The 17597-nt window shown below is 41.6% G+C and overlaps 1 protein-coding gene across 1 annotated transcript; it reads right to left on the reverse strand.

Annotated features, from left to right (window-relative positions):
• Positions 1–396: 396 nt before the first annotated feature.
• Positions 397–17346, reverse strand: LOC142312715 (uncharacterized). Its single transcript, XM_075351704.1, has 6 exons — positions 17323–17346; positions 16650–16829; positions 7627–7702; positions 5918–6000; positions 5730–5841; positions 397–2027 (listed from the first exon to the last, which is right to left on the reverse strand). Exons 1-6 carry the CDS (start codon positions 17344–17346, stop codon positions 1240–1242), a joined length of 1263 nt encoding a protein of 420 aa, XP_075207819.1. The 3' UTR covers positions 397–1239.
• Between the last annotated feature and the right edge of the window lie 251 nt (positions 17347–17597).

Here is a 17597-nt window from a genome sequence, read left to right on the forward strand (position 1 = left end):
CTCCCCCATTGTAGATTATTTGTGCGGCTTCCCCTCTAGTCCCTCAGGAGGCAGAAGAAATTCCTCGAAGGCCTTTCAGAGAGCCAGGTCCACGGTGGTGCTGTTAGTTGTACGGCTAGGATCTTATAGTCTGTATAGGGACCAGTGGGGTGCAGCCGTGTCTTACTCTTTTCTCTTACCCATGTGTGTAAGTGAGGAATGTGTATAACACTAGTCAAAGTGACCGCATGTATGCAAATTGTATTCTTGCAGGGCACATGACCACCCACTATTACCGCAAGCTGTAACGATTCAGAAGATCGAACAGCTCCTTTACGGAGCTATTTTTCTCGCAGCTTCCTTAATTACAACCAGTTTAGTCACTTGTGGAAAATTATTTACAGAATTTATGTATTTAATACACATTTATGTAATGTCTCAAGACAACCCCTTTAAGGTTATCTTATATCCAGCACACATCAATGTTACGGGGTTAATATAATATGGATTTGGCATTGATAAACATTGCTTAAATAATGTATAGTGCATTATTATATTGATCATTTTTATATTGTAAGGCAGTTGAACAGCAGTGACTGTTATAAACAACAACTAACCTACAACCACAACTAACCTACAACCTACTACTACCACTACCACTACTCTTACTCGTGGATATATTTAGCCACTGTTTGAATGCTGATATTTAAGGGTGATGTTAATACAGACCCCACAACTACATACACAACACTTTAGAGTCATTTTTTTTTGCTGCTAAATTGTATGTACTTTATAATGATTTGAGTACAGACCCTATAACGGTATATATGTAAACTTTCTATTTATTAACTTTCCCATGCTTAACGATATGTCTTGTATATTCTAATTATTCTATATTATACTTACCTAATATATGGTAGCTCACGACCCTATCTTAGTAGACACCGATGCTGATCATTTTACTCTGTCTGTATTTTAACATATTCTAATAAAAATTATTTCTCAAACAGTACTATCTCGCTTCTTTTAATCTGGGTATATACCATTCTCAAATTTGTCTCTTAATTTATCTTTAAAGCTTAGTACCACTGTCGATTCCATATTCCCCATATAATTTAGCACCTCATGTGTATTGAATGCAGTCATTTTCACGCTCCAAAGCTCCTTGGTGAATGATCCATTACAGTAAAGACATTGAGACTAGCTTCAACTTGAGGGATCACTGTGATTTTTATTAACATGTGTTCCCTAGCTGCACAGTTAAGTCTCTTGATGTCTACAAGTTTTTTGGTGATGAACGAGCCGAAACTTACGAATAAAACTTTTCCCACATTTGGAACAGGAAAATGGTCTTTCTCCAGTGTGAGTCTTCTCATGGAAAACTAGATCGCATTTATTACTGAAACATCTCCCACATTCCAAACATGGGAATGGTTTCTCCCCTGTGTGTGTCCTTTGGTGAACAAGGAGCTGCTGCTTACGTGTAAAGCATTTGCCGCACTCAGAACATGGAAATGGCTTCTCCCCTGTGTGGATTAGCTGATGATAGAAAAGGTTAGATTTCCCAGAGAAACATTTGCCACATTCAATGCATGAAAATGGTCTCTCTCCAGTGTGCGTTTTCTTATGCTTGACCAGATCACTCTTTGTTTTGAAGCGCTTTCCACACTCCGGGCAAGGGAATGGCTTTTCGCCTGTATGAATGATCTGATGACGAACCAGATTTGATTTCTTGGTAAAAGATTTTCCACAAGCAGAGCATAAAAATGGGGTTTTACTCAAGTCAATGGTCTCTTGTGGAATTAGACTTGAATTTTTAGTAAAACAATCAAAACATGGGAACAAGTCACTGCATGTATGAGATGTGCACTGTGCATCAATATTCGTCGCATCGGATCCATCTCTGTGGCCAGAGCTATCACATAGTACATCTGCTTCACAAGGAACCTGATTTTCCTTAACCACCGCAATTTGTTTTTCTTTCATATCACAAATAACAGATATAATTGGATCTTCTTCTGCAACAATTCTTCTATTATTTCCATCACCTACAAAATATAATACAAGCTTTCAGTGTGGAACAGCACTATATAGTATACAAAAGTCTAAGATATTCATCAGTGTTTGGTCAGTCTCTTTTTTTTACCAGTAGTGATTCATCACTTTTTCTTGTATGCAAAAGAAAAACTTCTCGTACCAGTCAGCAAATAATGCATAGCATTATGTTGCCACTAGTATGGCAGGCATGTGCTATTTGCAGTGTTTCACAGACCCACAGGTCCTGATTCATCAAAGTGTATATGCCAGGAAATTAAACACTTTAATCCTTTAGCAACCTAGGATGTGTATATCTACAACCTAGGTCACTTTCCTACCTTTGATGTGGGCTCACACGTTGAGCCCACGTCTTTCCCCGCACCTATTGGCTTATTTGATTAGCCAACACGTGCAGCTAAAGGCCACGTCTCACTAAGAGACATCGCTGCTGAGTCACGGTTTTTGTGACGCAACAGCGATCTTGCTAGCGATGTTGCTGTGCGTGACATCCAGCAACAACCTGGCCCCTGCTGTGAGGTCGCCGGTCGTTGCTGAATATCCTGGACCATTTTTTGGTCGTTGCTCTCCCGTTGTGAAGTACACATCGCTGTGTTTGACAGTGAGAGAACAATGATCTGAATGTGCAGGGAGTCGGCTTCTGCGGACGCTGGTAACCAAGGTACACATCGGGTAACCAAGCAAAGGCTTTGCTTGGTTACCCAATATTTACCTTGGGTACCAGCGTCCGCAGCTTCTAGAAGCCGGGTCCCTGCACACGTAGCCAAGGTACACCTCGGTAACTATAAGCAAAGCGCTTTGCTTAGTAACCTGATGTGTACCATGGTTATGAAGCACAGCGTCGTTACACGGGTCGCTGATCTGTGATTGCTGTGGAGATCTGCCTGATTGACAGCTCACCAGCGACCATGTAGCGACGCTCTAGCGATCCCAGCCAGGTCAGATCGTTGGTGGGATCGCTGGAGCGTCGCTAAGTGTGACGGTACCTTAACAAACGAGGGTGGATCAGAGATATACCTGCGCCTGTTAACCCCTTAGGTTGTGCTGTCAAACTCTTGACAGCGTGATCTAAGGTGCTCCGGTGGAGATCACACTGTTCCTTGCAATCATCGGTAGCCCTGTGAAGCGATCCCAGCACGACAATGGGTTGTCATGACAGAGCGAGGTCAGTTTATGACCCTTGTCACCGCTATGACTCACTTCATGGTATTGCTGGCAGATTGCCTGCATTCACAGGAGATCAATAATTTTGCTAATCAGAGCAATGCTGAAGTGATCGGATACTAAAAGCATAAAGTCCCCTAAGAGGACTAGTAAAATCCATTAAAAAATATGTAAAAGAAAAAAAAAGTTTTTTTAAAAAAAAAAAGGAAAAAGCCAAAAAAGTTCAAATTAACTCCCTTTTGTCCCACTGAAAACGATAAAAATAAATAAATAAAACCACAAAAAAACAAAACCTAAAAACACACATTTGGTATCGCTATGTTCAGAAATGCCAGATCCATCAAAATATAAAATCAATTAATCTGATCGGTAAAGGGAGTAGCGAAAAATAAAATCAAAACTCCAGAATTACATTTTTTGGGTCGCCGCAACATTGCAATAAAATGCAATAACATTAGATCAAAACATCACATCTACCCAAAAATGGTATAATTAAAAATGTCCAAAGATAAAGAAAAAAGTTCAGCTCACCGAGTTGCTGTTCACCGCTGTCTGTGTGGACCGAGCGCAGGGAAAGCTTGGCAGCCAAATGTACGATATAGGAAAAAAGTCCAGCGCAGTCCTCAGGATGTAGACTTTAAAATCATCAGTATTTATTTGTAGAATCCAATAAAAGCCATATAGTATAAAGCGGTCAGCAAAATATACAAGGGATACAGATATAGAGACCCCACAGAACTACGCGTTTCGACACAGTCTTACTCGTGTTCCATATTTTGCTGACCGCTTTATACTATATGGCTTTTATTGGATTCTACAAATAAATACTGATGATTTTAACTGCGATGGACTTTTTTCCTATAATTAAAAATGTCAGCTCAAGACAAAAAAAATAAGCCATCACTGAGCCTCAGATCCTGAAAAATGAGAACAGCATGGGTCTCGGAAAATGGTGACAAAAGCACAATTTTTTGTTTACAAAATTCTGAATTTTTTCACCATTTAGATAGAAATAAACGTATATGTTTTTGGTATCTACAAACTTGTACTGACCTGGGGAATCATATGGCCAAGCCATTTTTACCATATAGTGAACATGGTAGATAAAAAAAAACAAAAAAAAAAACGCCTGTTCATCAAGTTCGCCAATGCTGTTAATCCAGTTCATGATTGGCGTACCACTTTTCGTGAGGTGCAAGGTGGCACACAGCACTGAAAAGATTCTCAAAATTAAGTGTCATAAGCTACTTAATGAGTTCAGCTCCAAACTCTAAAACACTTCTGCAGCATAACGTAGAGACAGAAACCCTGATTCCAGCTGTTTGTCACTTATTGAGCTATCACTGTTTAATCAGCAGTAGATTACCATTTGAGGACTACTTGGCGTGCTGCAGGTAGTCCAGCAGCTCCATGAGCTCGTTATAACCCTGCTCTACATTTAAATACTAGATCACCAGCAGAGAAAAGTTATTTTATCAATTTGACAGCAAACAGTTCAGGAAGTGACATCGCTGGAATCAGGGTCTCTGCTACTACATTATACTGCTCTCAGTACCAAAAAGTGACAGATTCCCTTTAATGCAACAGACATATAGTACGTCATTGGGGAGTTTGATAAATGATTTGGATAAAAAACAGACATGTCTCTGGTCTTATTTTTTGTTGACATTCAGTCTGCAAAAGCTCAAAGCTATAAACAGCTTCATAAACTAGAATGTGTGTGTATTGATAAACACAGATAGAATATATACATGAAAACAGACATCTGAATGAAATCTTATGACAAGGAAAAAAGGCCACAAACATGTGGTATACCATTCAGGTATATGCACACGCTGCAGAAATCATTTAAAATCTGCACCTTCTGGCAGAAAAACGCATCCAGAAACACATCCGTTTGCGTGCGTTTTTTTTTCCCCGTGTGTTTCTTTAGTGAAGTCAATGGCTGGAAGGGCAAAAAAAAAAAAAAAAAACGCAGGAAATTAGCCCCAACAATCGACATGCTGCAGATTTTTTCTGCATCAAAATCTGCAAGGAAAAAAAAAAAAGTAACGTTGGCACAGCACTTCAGAAACCTCATAGACTTTGCTGCTTCAGGAGAGGCATGCAGATTTTGGTGCAGATTTTGAAAAAAATGCATAAAAAATTAGTAAAAAAAACCCGCACCTTTAATATTGCTGGTGATATGTGGAAAGTTATATTGCACATTTATATCATATAAGTTCATTATTATTTATTTTCTAAAAATGCACATTTGCTTGTCAGGACTGTATTCCTTCCTTCTGTCCCTATACCCTCTCTACATCACCTTAACCCCTCCCTCCTTTCCACTCCCCTATTCCTACCCTGTTAATTCTCCCTTTTTTCTTTTCCCCTACTTTTTCTGCTATGTATATATAAAAAGAATATTGCTATAAATGATGTTTATCTGATATGTTGAACATTCTAAAATAAAGAATGCAAAAAAAAAAACAAAAAACTGCAGCGTGTGCACAAGGCCTTAGCTTAGAGGTTTAGCAATTACTACTCACATGGTCTGGTAGTAGAAGGTGTCTCCACTTTGCACTGCTCCTCGCTCTTCTCAAATGCATCATCATCTTCTTCCTCTAGTACTTCAACTTTAATATCAATCAAGTCTTCATCCTAAGTGATCCAGAAACAACACTATGGTCATATTGAGATAAAGTGAGGATTTTAAGTGGCCATCTCAATTCCATACCTGACAGTGTTGTGAGATATCCTGATCTTCCTTTGGAAAGTCCTTGGGGCATTTTCCAGGTGTATATCTCCTATTGGAACCAGCTGTAGCAAAAAAATAAAAATAAATACACAAGGGTTTTGAACTCCTACACCAGACGATGTGTTTGCTTTTTCCTGCACTTTCGCCAACTTTTTATTTTTCCATCAGTATAGCAATATGAGGGCTTGTTTTTTGAGAGACATGTTGTAATTTTGAATGGAGCTATTCATTTTACCATATTGTATTGTAAAATGGGAAAAAAAAAATCCAACTGCGGTGAAATTGCAAAACAAAGTGCAATTCCACAAATGTTTTTTGGGTTTTTTATTTACAGTGTTCACTATATGGTAAAACTGACCTGGCAATATGATTCCCCAGATCAGTACGGGATTGTAGATATCAAACATGTATAGTTTTCTTAAAAAAAAAATGTTTTCTTTTGGTGACATTTTGCCATTTTCCAAGGTCTGTAACGCTTTTTTTTCTTTTCTTTTTTTTTAGGCTAAGCAATGGCTTATTTTTTTGCACCCTGAGCTAACATTTTTACAAATAGTATATTTGGGTAACTACAACTTTTCGATTGCCTCTTATTGTATTTTATCACAAGGTTGTGGCGGCCAAGAAAACATAATTCTGGTGTTCTGAATTTTTTCCCGCTATGCCGGTTACTGATTACATTGATTTTATATTGTGAACACAGAGATACCAAAATATGTATTTTTTTATTGTTTTAGTTTCAATGGGGCAAAAAGGGGGGTGATTTGGACATTTATTTTTCTTCAAATTTTTAAAAACTTTTTTTCCCCTTTACTTTTTGTTATATTTTCTAGTCTCCTTAGGAGACTTCAAGCTGCAGTCATCTGATTACTTGTGCTGTGCAGAGCAGTGCATCATCATTGCTTTCTACAGCAGAAACTATGACTTCCTAGTAGTGATGGGTGGATCTGGAGTTTAAAAGTTCAGATCCGCGCAAGTTCAAAAGTATCAAGTACCGGCCCCGGAGTTCCCCGGGAACTCCAGGTAATGATCAGAATCCTGCAACTCTGGTATTAAAAAAAGTAAATAAATAAAAGGAAAAAAATAAAGAAATAAAAAAATAAAAAGGAGGGGGGGTGGAAGCGGGCGCCATGCAGTTCCAGTGTCTCTCGCACAGCTGTACACTGCTTCTGAGCTGCTCATACTACTTCTGTGGCTGCTCATTAACCTCATACATATGCACTGCTTCCCCCACCCACTGGCACTGGTTGCAGTCAGACACGCCCCCACCCTGTGTGACAGAGTGTCTAAATGCTTTCAGAGACACTGTGTCTATATAGCTGTAAAAAATAAATTAAAAAAAAAAAATTGCGTAGGGTCCTCCCATATTGTGATACTCACTCAGCATAGAGAATGCATACAGCTACAGGCTGCAGCCCCCAGCCATGTGCTTATCTTGGCTGTTTATCAAAATAAGAGGTACCCCACGTGGCTTGCTTTTTTTTTCCCCCATCAGATCAGCCAACATGTGCAGAGAAAGCTGTGGGCTCGGCATGCGAGTCTGCATCAAAGCAGAAAACATGACCCATGACGTAAATATGTCATAGGTCATAAAGAGGTTAACATATCTATCTATCTATCTATCTATCTCCTTTATGTACTGGCCAGAGAATTAAGATAGCTATCGTAACCAGTAATGAGACAACTCTTACCCTGTGGTGTGAGGGATGGGTCATTTACTACGATGTCCATGTACAGATTCCGGTGTCCTTCTAAATACTCCCAAACCTAGGTGAAAATATTACAATGTATTTAGGAATTGGACACAGACAATAATACTGTAATCACAGGGTGGTTATTATGTAATCTGGCAAACAGGGCATACAAAAAAATAGGGTACTCCCCTACCTCCCTTTTGTTAGAAAGGGAAGTGCCCATCCTCAGCTGTGTTCCCCCTGTGGAGAACGTTTGGGTCTCCGCAACAAAGAATTGACATGCTGCGGCTTTGGGGAGGCGCGCAACAGGTCAGTATTTGTTGTGGGAAAAACAAGCACAGTGGGCATGAGATTTCTAGAACCATCCACTGTGCTTGTATTGTACATTGCAGCGTTTTGGATGCAGCGAAAACATGCATCCAAAATGCTGCAAACCCTGATCGTGGCCACGAAGCCAAAGACAACATATCGATTAGTTAATGGTCTATAAATTGTAACACAGCTCTAAATATTATTGCATATTAGGTTAGATATAAACAAATAAGAAGAAAATTGGGCATAATTTCACACAAAACTCCAATAAAAGGACTGGGCAAAATCATTGGCCCTCTCAACTTAATATTTGGTTGCACACCCTTTGGAATAAATAACTGCAATCAATTGCTTCCTATAACCATCACCTCTCAACTGGAACTTTGTTCCTCTCTTCTTTTGCAGACTGCTCCAGGTCTCTCATATTTGAAGGCTGCCTCCTCCCAACAGCGATTTATAGATCTCTCCACAGCTGTTCAATGGGAATTAGAGCAAAACTCATGGGTGGCCAGTTCAGAACTCTCCATCCATTTCTGAGCACTTCTTGAAGTATGTTTGGGGTCATTGTCCCGCTGGAAAACACATGACCTAGGATACAAACCCAGCTTTCTGACACTGTGTACTACACTGCAATCAAAATAATTTGGTAATCTTCAAATTTTGTGATGCCTTGCACACTGTTATGGCACCCAGGGGCAGAAAAACAAGCCCAAAATATCTTTGAACCCCCACCATATTTGACTACATGTACTGTGTTCTTTTGTTTGTTGGCCTCATTCCGTTTATGCTTAACAGTAAAATGATGAGCTTTTTCAAAAAGCTCTATCTTGGTCTCATCTGTTTACAAGATGCTTTCCCAGAAGTATTTTGGATTACTCGCGTACATTTTGACCAACTGCAGTCTAGCTTTATGTCCGTGTCAGCAGTGTGGTCCTCCTGGGTCTCCTGCCATAGGCCTTTCATTTCATTTAAATGTGGCTGGATAGTTCGAGCTAACACTGATTCACCCGGAGCCTGCAGGACAGTTTAAATTTCTTTGGAAATTGATTGGGGCTGCTTATCCACCATCCGGACTATCCTAAGTTGCAACCTTTCATCAATTTTTTGCTGTGTTCTAATTCAAAGGATATTAGCTACAGTGCAATGGGTTGTAAACTGCTTGATTATGTCGCGCACTGTGGACAAAGGAACAACAAGATCTTTAGAGTTGGACTTGTAACCTTAAAGAGTGCTTTACACGCTGCAACATCGCTAGCGATGTTGCGAGCGAGAGCACCCGCCCCCGTCGTACGCGCGACATGTGGTGATCGCTGCCGTAGCAAACAATATTGCTACGGCAGCGTCACACGCACATACCTCTTCAGCGACGTCGCTGTGGCTGCCGAACAAACCCTCCTTCAAGGGGAAGGTGCGTTCGGAGTCACAGTGGCGTCACTAAACGGCCACCCAATAGAAGAGGAGGGGAGGAGCTGAGCGGCCAGAACTTTCCGGTGGACACAGGTAGGATGATGTTCGTCGTTCCTGGCGTGTCACACACAGCGATGTGCGATGCCACAGGAACGACGAACAACCAGCGGAATGCACCACCAACGATATTATGAAAAGGAGCGATGTGTCAACGATCAACAATTTTTGCCGTTTTTGCGATCGTTGATCGTCGCTCCTAGCTGTCACACGCTGCGATGTCGCCATCGACGCCGGATGTGCGTCACAACACCGTGACCCCAACGATATATAGTTAGCGATGTCGCAGCGTGTAAAGCACCCTTAAGGCTTTTGATATTTTTCAACAATTTTGGTTCTCAAGTATCCAGACAGCACTCTTCTCCTCTCTCTGTTATCCATGCTTAGTGTGGCACACACAGACAAACAATGAAAATATTAAATCAACTTCTCCCCTTTTTTTTATCTGGTTTCAAATATGATTTTGATGTTGCTCACACCTGTTACTTGGCACAGGTGAGTTTGAACAAGCACCACATGCTTGAAACAATGTTCACCCAAAATTTTGGAAAGGTACCAGCAATTTTGGGTAGCCCATTTTCGGGGTTTTGTATGAAATTCTCACTCTACCCCAGCTGTGACCTCAGGTGAACTCACTACAAGTGAACTCATTGAACTCAATATCGTATTAAGGGTGCTTTATACGCTGCGACATCGCTAACGATATATCGTCGGGGTCACGGTGTTTTTGACGCACATCCGGCGTCGTTAGCGACATCGCAGCGTGCGACAGTTAGGAGCGACGATCAACGATCGCAAAAACGGCAAAAATAGTTGATCGTTGACACGTCGCTCCTTTTCATAATATCGTTGGTGGTGCATGCTGCTGGTTGTTCGTTGTTCCTGCGGCATCACACATCTCTATGTGTGACACCGCAGGAACGACGAACATCATCCTACCTGCGTCCACCGGAAAGGAGGAAGGAAGGAGGTGGGTGGTATGTTCCCGCCGCTCAGCTCCTCCCCTCCTCTTCTATTGGGCGGCCGTTTAGGGACGCCGCTGTGATGCCGAACGCATCTCCCCCTTGAAGGAGGGATTGTTCGGCGGCCATAGCGACATCACTGAATAGTTATGTGCGTGTGACGCTGCTGTAGCGATATTGTTCACTACGGCAGCGATCACCACATGTCGCACGTACGACGGGGGCGGGTGCTATCGCTCGCGACATCGCTAGCAATCGCTAGCTATGTCGCAGCGTGTAAAGCACCCTTTAGGCTATGTGCACACATTGACTATTTGGTTGCACACATTTCTGCACCAATTCTGTATCTCCTGGCAGAAAATGAGTCAAAAACACATTTTTGGTGCATTTTTCTGCCAAGAGATGCAGATTTCTACACCAAATGAGTTCACCTGAGGGAACTTCACAGAGTTCATTGAGATCACAGCTGGGGTTAAGTGGGAACTGCCAGCTGTGACCTCAGTGCTCTCACAGCTGCGGCTCCATCCCGGTGTCCCTGACGCCACAGTGCTTAGTAGCATTTTCTAATGTAAACGCCCATTGGGACCTCAGATCTAGCACAGCCGGGATCGTCATGTGACAAAGTGCTATGGATTGCGTCAGACCTGCAGTGGTGTTTTGGCAGTTAATAAATTGCAGAAAAGGTGTTTTTTTTTTTTTTTTTAAATAATTAAAGGCTTTTTCTTTTTACTTACACAATTAATAATGCAGGGGATCTCATAGACCCCAACCCTTTACCAACATAGGGTTTGATGACTGCTGTGATTTTTTTTTTTGACAAATCACAGCTGTCATTAACACCTTATATTTCCCCGATTGCCACCGCACCAGGGAGTCTTGGAAGGGAAGCCGTTCCCGGCCAAGGACATTAGTATGCCCTGACGATCGTTCAAACATCGATATGAGGCTTTCCCAAAAGCCGAGCCCCAGCTCTCACAGCCCGGGATGGTGACCGAGCAGTGCCTGGCTGTTTAACCCCCTAAATGCAATATCGATCGCTTCACTTAGGGGATTGGGAGAGGGATTGCGCTCCCACTCCTCTCTGATCAGTGCCGCCATGACGTCATCACAAGGACCCGATCATCGCCATGGCGACAACTTGATCTATAAAACTGTCATACTAGTTAACCACTGAAGTGAACATTGTAAAACAAAATAAATAAATAAATAAAAAAAGTAGCAAAAACTGCCTTCTTAATCATACAGCTGACAAAAACAGTGGACTAACATGCAATAAAAAAGACAAAAGACATACATAAATAAAAATGGTACCGCTGAAAACCTCATCCTGTCCCGCAAAAAACATGCCGCCATACAGCTGTCAGCTAAAAAAAAAAAAAAAAAAAAAAAAAAAAAAAAAAAAAAAAAACTATAGCTCTCAGAATACAGCAATGTAAAAACTTTTTTTCTATAAAATAGTTTTTATGGTTAAAAGCAGCAACACATAAAAAAACAAAAAACAACTATAAAAAAGTGGTATCGCTGTAATCATACTGACCCAAAGAATAAAGCAGTCTTATCACGTTTACGAAACGGTGAACGGCGCAAAAAAAAAAAAAAATTCCTGAACTGCTGTTTCTTCATTCTTCTATCTGACAAAAAGCAGAATAGAAAGCGAACAAAACATAACATATTATGTGGCCCAAAATGGTACCAATAGAAAAAAAAACAACACAAGCTCTCACATGACTATAGCCTTTAACACTCAGTGATACAAAAAAACCTTTATTTTGTTAAAAAGCGTTTTAGCATGATAGTAGCCAAACCTAAAAAAAGTTATATAAACCTGGTATCACTGTAACCGCACTGACCGGAAGAATAAAAGGCGCCTAATCATTTATACCGCATGGTGTACGGTGTAATAAATACATAAAGCCGATTCTTCAACTGCTGTTGATTTGTTCAGTCTCCCAAAGGTCTCAGTACGCCACGGCTGATATTTATCCTGCACGCTACACTGAGTGCTTATACTGAGGAATACATGTAAGGCTGCGTGCCCATGATCAGGAACTCTGCGTTGCACAGTACAAGCACAGTGGATGGGATATATAGAAATCCCATGCCCAGTAAGCATCTCGTCTCTGCAGCGTAAACTCACATGCGGTGCGGCTTCACCGAGCCGCAGCATGTCAATTTATGCTTGCGGAAACACAAGTGTTATTTGCGGGGAAAACAGAGCGAAAGTCCGCAGTGCTCCAAACCCAGATTGTGGGCACGGGCAGCTGCGGTCTCCTGCAAACTCTGCTGCCTCATTATAATGAATGGATTTGTCGGGTGTTTCAACTGAATCACATATTTCAAAGATCCAGATGGAAACCCCGATGTGCTCTATGCTGAGCGCTTACAAGAAAAATGTGAACTGATTCAAAATGTTCTGTACCAAAATTGCCACCAAATAGCATTCAACTCAACCCACAAAAAACACAAGTCCCCACTAAGGGCCGTCATCTGTTAACGGAAGTATAGGAAGCTTCCACATTACTTGTAACACAAAGGCTTTCAAAAAACGCTATGGCTACCTCACCTCAAAATAGAAATCCAGCAAATTGTGTGCTCGCAAATGCTCCCCTCTCTTCTGAGCACCACAATGTGTCTAAACCACAGTTAGCATCCACATGTTTGGCATTGTTGTAGTGCGGAGAGGCCACTTAATTTATGGGACGCAGGTTTCCCAAAGCATGAGCTGGGCACAATGTATGGCCACTGCAATATACAGGACACGACAAGGCCTTATTTGCAATTTTTAATTCTGCAACATTCACTATGTTTGACTGCATTCAACTGGCACTAGACCAGTGGATGAACTCCCAGAAGGGTGTAATTTCCAAAATTTGGTCACTTGAGGACATTTCCTCTGTTCTGGCATATAGGGCTCTGCAAATGGAGTCCACAAACTATTCTAGGAAAATCTGTGCTACAATAATCAAATGGCGCGGCTCCCCTCCCGAGCCCTGTGGTGCGGCCAAACAGTACTATATAGTCACATGTGGGGGTATTAACATGTTCAGGAGAAAATGTGTAACACATTATGGGTCCTTTTTCACTTATTTCCCTTGTGAAGATTGGAAATCAGGTCACCTGTGGGGGTTTTTTGCTGTTCTGGCACCTTGGTGGCTCTGCTAATGTGGCATGGATCCGCAAACCATTCCAACTAAATCTGAAATAAAAAATGGCGGTCCTTTCCTTGTTCGCATTGTACTGTGCCTCAAAAGTAGATTTTAGTCACATAACAACAGGTATTGGCGTACTCAGGAAAAATTGCACAACAAATTGTATGGTCCATTATCTCCTTTTACCCAAGTGAATTTGAAAAATGTGGAGTTAAAGCAACATTTTTGTGGCTAAAAATGTATTTTTTCATTTTTACGGCTCAACATAAAATTCTGTGAAGCACCTGGGGGTTCAAAGTACAAATGTCTAGACAAACTACTTGAGAGGGTCTAGTTTCCTAAGTGGGGTCACTTGTAGAGGAGAGCCACTATTAAGGCACATCAGGGACTCTCCAAACGCGACAAGACATCCGTTAATGATTTAAACTTATTTTTGGGTTCAAAAAGTCAAATGGCGCTCCTTCCCTTCCGAGCCCCGCTGTACACCCAAACAGTTGATTTCCACCACATATGAAGTATCTGTGTACACAGGAGAAATTGCACAACACATTGTATGGTGCATTTTTTTTGTTACCCTTGTGAAAATGCTAAATTTGGGGCTGAAGTAACATTTTTGTGGGAAAAAGTTAAATTTTCTTTTTTTCCTTTCACATTGAGTGTTTCACAGGAACTAAAGCAAAGGGTTATAAAACCGCTTGGGTGTGATTTTGAGTACTTTGAGGGCTGTAGTTTTTAGAAAGCTGTCAGTTTTGGGTATTTTCAGTCACCTAGGCCTCTCAAAGTCACTTCAAATGTGATGTTGTCTCTAAAAAAAAAAAATAATTTTGTTGGAAAACTGAGAAATTGCTGATGAACTTTGAAGTATTCTAACTTCAGCTAATACTCGGACTGGTTGGCGGCTCTCCTGACCAGAGCGTGAGAGTTGCATAGAAATACATGCTGTCATACTTCGGTCAGGAGAGCCATCAGCTAGTCCTAGCATTACAATTCGATCACCATCCATGTTATATGGCCGTCTAACTGTGCCCTATACGTTAATACAGTACACATAAAATTCTTCCTCCATCCAAGACACACCTTTGCAGAATAAAACACACAGACATCTTTGGGCAGTTGATTTTTTAGCAGCCTCCCATTTTTTTCCCTAAATGTTCACAAATTCCATAGTGGTGAAACCATTAATAGTGCCCTAGATAGTAATAATCGCCCCCTTTCTGCTTTAGAATGTACCCTTCGTGTCCAAAGACGATGACTGTACCGAAACAGATATTGGGTTGGTGGCATTCCAGGAGGAGAGGACTCCATTGGTGAGATTATTCTATTTGGATTACATGGTCAGTAACGGATTGTCCGCTCCTTCGTTGTGCAGATTCCCGATGGCCATTTAGGGCTGTCAGCATTCTATGCATTGATTGGTAAGGGGGTTTATTCAGATGTCCATTTGTTGGCTACATTGTGTGTTGTTCATATAATATTCCGGTTTTACCTTCAGGTCATATTTTTTGATACGTCCTCTGTTTGCTGCTTCCTCAGTATGTGATGTATTTTTAACACTTTCTTTTGTTATAAGTAAAGGTTTTGCAATTTTTACAGTCACAACATTTTATATTTTGGCCTTTATGTGCAAACAATCCATTTTAGTATTGGTCAAAACTCTGCCCTGTGTGTGCCATAATACAGTAACCATGCTCAATTGTGCCTCCCTAAAGAAATATTGCTCCTCTGTGTAGAAACCGTGCAATAATCTGTGCATCTACATATTAATCGTGGCCCCCCCATAGAATGGTAATTGCCCCACCCCTTACTATTCTCCCATGCCGTTTGCAACAACAAAACGAGTAGTCACATCTTTTTCTGCCTCTAGACAGCAGCCCGATGCAAGCGACCCCTCCATCATCTGCATTCTGCCTGACAATATCCAGCATACGAGAAATATTCATGAGCTACAGATGGTGACACCAAGCACCCTACAGCACCACATGCTTGCTCCTCTACAGTGCAGTTTGATAAAGATTAGGAGAATCAAAACGTCACTACTATTAGTCACAGTCAAGACAAACTGCATTTCTACTAAAATGTACCATTGACTCGGGAGGGGGGTTGGGATTTGAGGAGATTTACTATCTGTAATTTTGGAGATTAACATAACCATATTGTATTGAGAGATATGATTATTGATCTGTTATTGTTATTAAAAACTAAAAAAAAAATGTTACAAAAAAATAATGTACCATTGACTTTAATAAATTCTTCACTTTTTGCTTGAAAACAGTATGCAGTGAATATTGCTCATGTATGCTGCAACTCCCAAATCCTTTGAGTGGCACCTCCACAAGGCAAGGTGTGTGCACTCCACTTTTCTCTACATTCTGACAACCTGCAGCAGGCTTACCTGAGTAAGGCTGCTTTCACACATCCGGCTTGAGCTCTGCGGCTCAATCCGGATGTGCAAGCTATGCAACGGATGCGGTGAAAACACCGCATCCTTTCAATAAGTTTTTCCCATGCGGCCCGTCCGGTTTTTTGCCGCTTGCGGCATGCTACTGAGCATGCGCAGTGGCAAAAAACGCATGCGGCGGCCAGATGCGGTTTTTGCGGCATCGCGCCGCATCCGGCCGCCATAGGCATGCATTGAAAAATGTGCCGCATCGGCCGAATGCGGCGCGATGCGGGTTTTTTTTTCCGCACGAAAAAACGTGCTAGGCAACGTTCCATCCGGCCGCCGCATTGGCTAAATCTGCCGCATGCGGCAAAAACCGGATGGAACGCAAGGCCTTGCGGCACAATGCGGCACTAATTAAAAGTCTATGCAGAAAAAACGGAACCGGCAGCAAAAAAAAACGGTTGCGATTTTCCTGCAAAGTGCCGGAGTGTGCCGCATTGCAGAAACCGGAGGTGTGAAAGCAGCCTAAGTGGCAGGGCAGCTACCAACTGTACCTATGTCATGAGGACACAGATACTTGTGAAAGTGATGCCAGACATCTTGTCATCCCACTGACACCAGTATGTGTCCCTCATTCTCTCAACACTTTCTTGTGTGTCTGAATTGGTGGGCACCTCACCTGGTGAAACTGAGGTGAGGCATTATTCAGAAGCTGTCCTTGTTACAGTATAATCTCCAAGCAGTGCTCACCTCTCCGGTTAGGAGATGTACAATCTTGTTGGTAAGCTGTAAAATCTTCTGCTCATCTTTCTCCTGTGTCATCAAATGAGGTGGGGACACTGCGATGTAGCTTTCTGTCCTGCTCCATCTTCCTGAGCGATTACCAGATGTCTCAGGTTTATCAAATGTCTTTTTTGTAAAAATATAACCCTAAATGTAAAATAGACAAGAAAATATTACGGGGTCAATTCTTATATCAAGTTGTATAACAAACTTATCGTACAGTAGTTTGATAAATATAAAGCCTATTTCTGTTTTATTAATAGAGATACATTTAATGTTATCATCAAATCCCTCACCTCTCTGGACGTGTCCTCATCTTACTCATCACTGAATCCCTCACCTCTCTGGACGTGTCCTCATGTTACTCATCACTGAATCCCTCACCTCTCTGGACGTGTCCTCATCTTACTCATCACTGAATCCCTCACCTCTCTAGACGTGTCCTCATCTTACTCATCACTGAATCCCTCACCTCTCTAGACGTGTCCTCATCTTACTCATCACTGAATCCCTCACCTCTCTGGACGTGTATCTTACGCCTTACTAATAACCGAATCCCTCACCTTTCAGGACGTGTCCCCATCTTACTCATCGATGAATCCCCTCCCTCTCATGGACATGTCCCAATCTTATTCATTACTGAATTCTTCACCTCTCTGGACATGCTCCTATCTTACTCACTGCTGAAGACTTCATCTCTCAGGTTGTGTCCCTATATTACTCACCATTGAATGTCTCAGCTCTTTAATGTGTATGGGGGCATCGGCCAAATGATGTCAGGGAAAATATTGATAGGGCATGTCCAGTTTCGGACTGTGGATTAGGCTGCTTTCACACTACGTTTTTGTAACATGCGTCATGAACGTTTTTTTTTGCTGCAAAAGCGGATCCTGCTTTTAAAGCAAAAAAACTGCA

The sequence above is a fragment of the Anomaloglossus baeobatrachus genome, chromosome 5 (genome assembly GCF_048569485.1).
Source record: "Anomaloglossus baeobatrachus isolate aAnoBae1 chromosome 5, aAnoBae1.hap1, whole genome shotgun sequence".
NCBI classification, from domain to species: Eukaryota; Metazoa; Chordata; class Amphibia; order Anura; family Aromobatidae; genus Anomaloglossus; species Anomaloglossus baeobatrachus.

Bases quoted from the DNA above. Each gene is read 5' to 3' on its own strand.
- LOC142312715 (XM_075351704.1), bottom strand. From the start codon at position 17,346: ATGTCCAGAGAGGTGAAGAATTCA. The intron at 16,830-17,322 runs GTAATGAATAAG...TTTTACATTTAG, and splicing joins CCAGAGAGGTGAAGAATTCA to GGTTATATTTTTACAAAAAA. The intron at 5,842-5,917 runs GTATGGAATTGA...TGGATCACTTAG, and splicing joins ATATCTCACAACACTGTCAG to GATGAAGACTTGATTGATAT.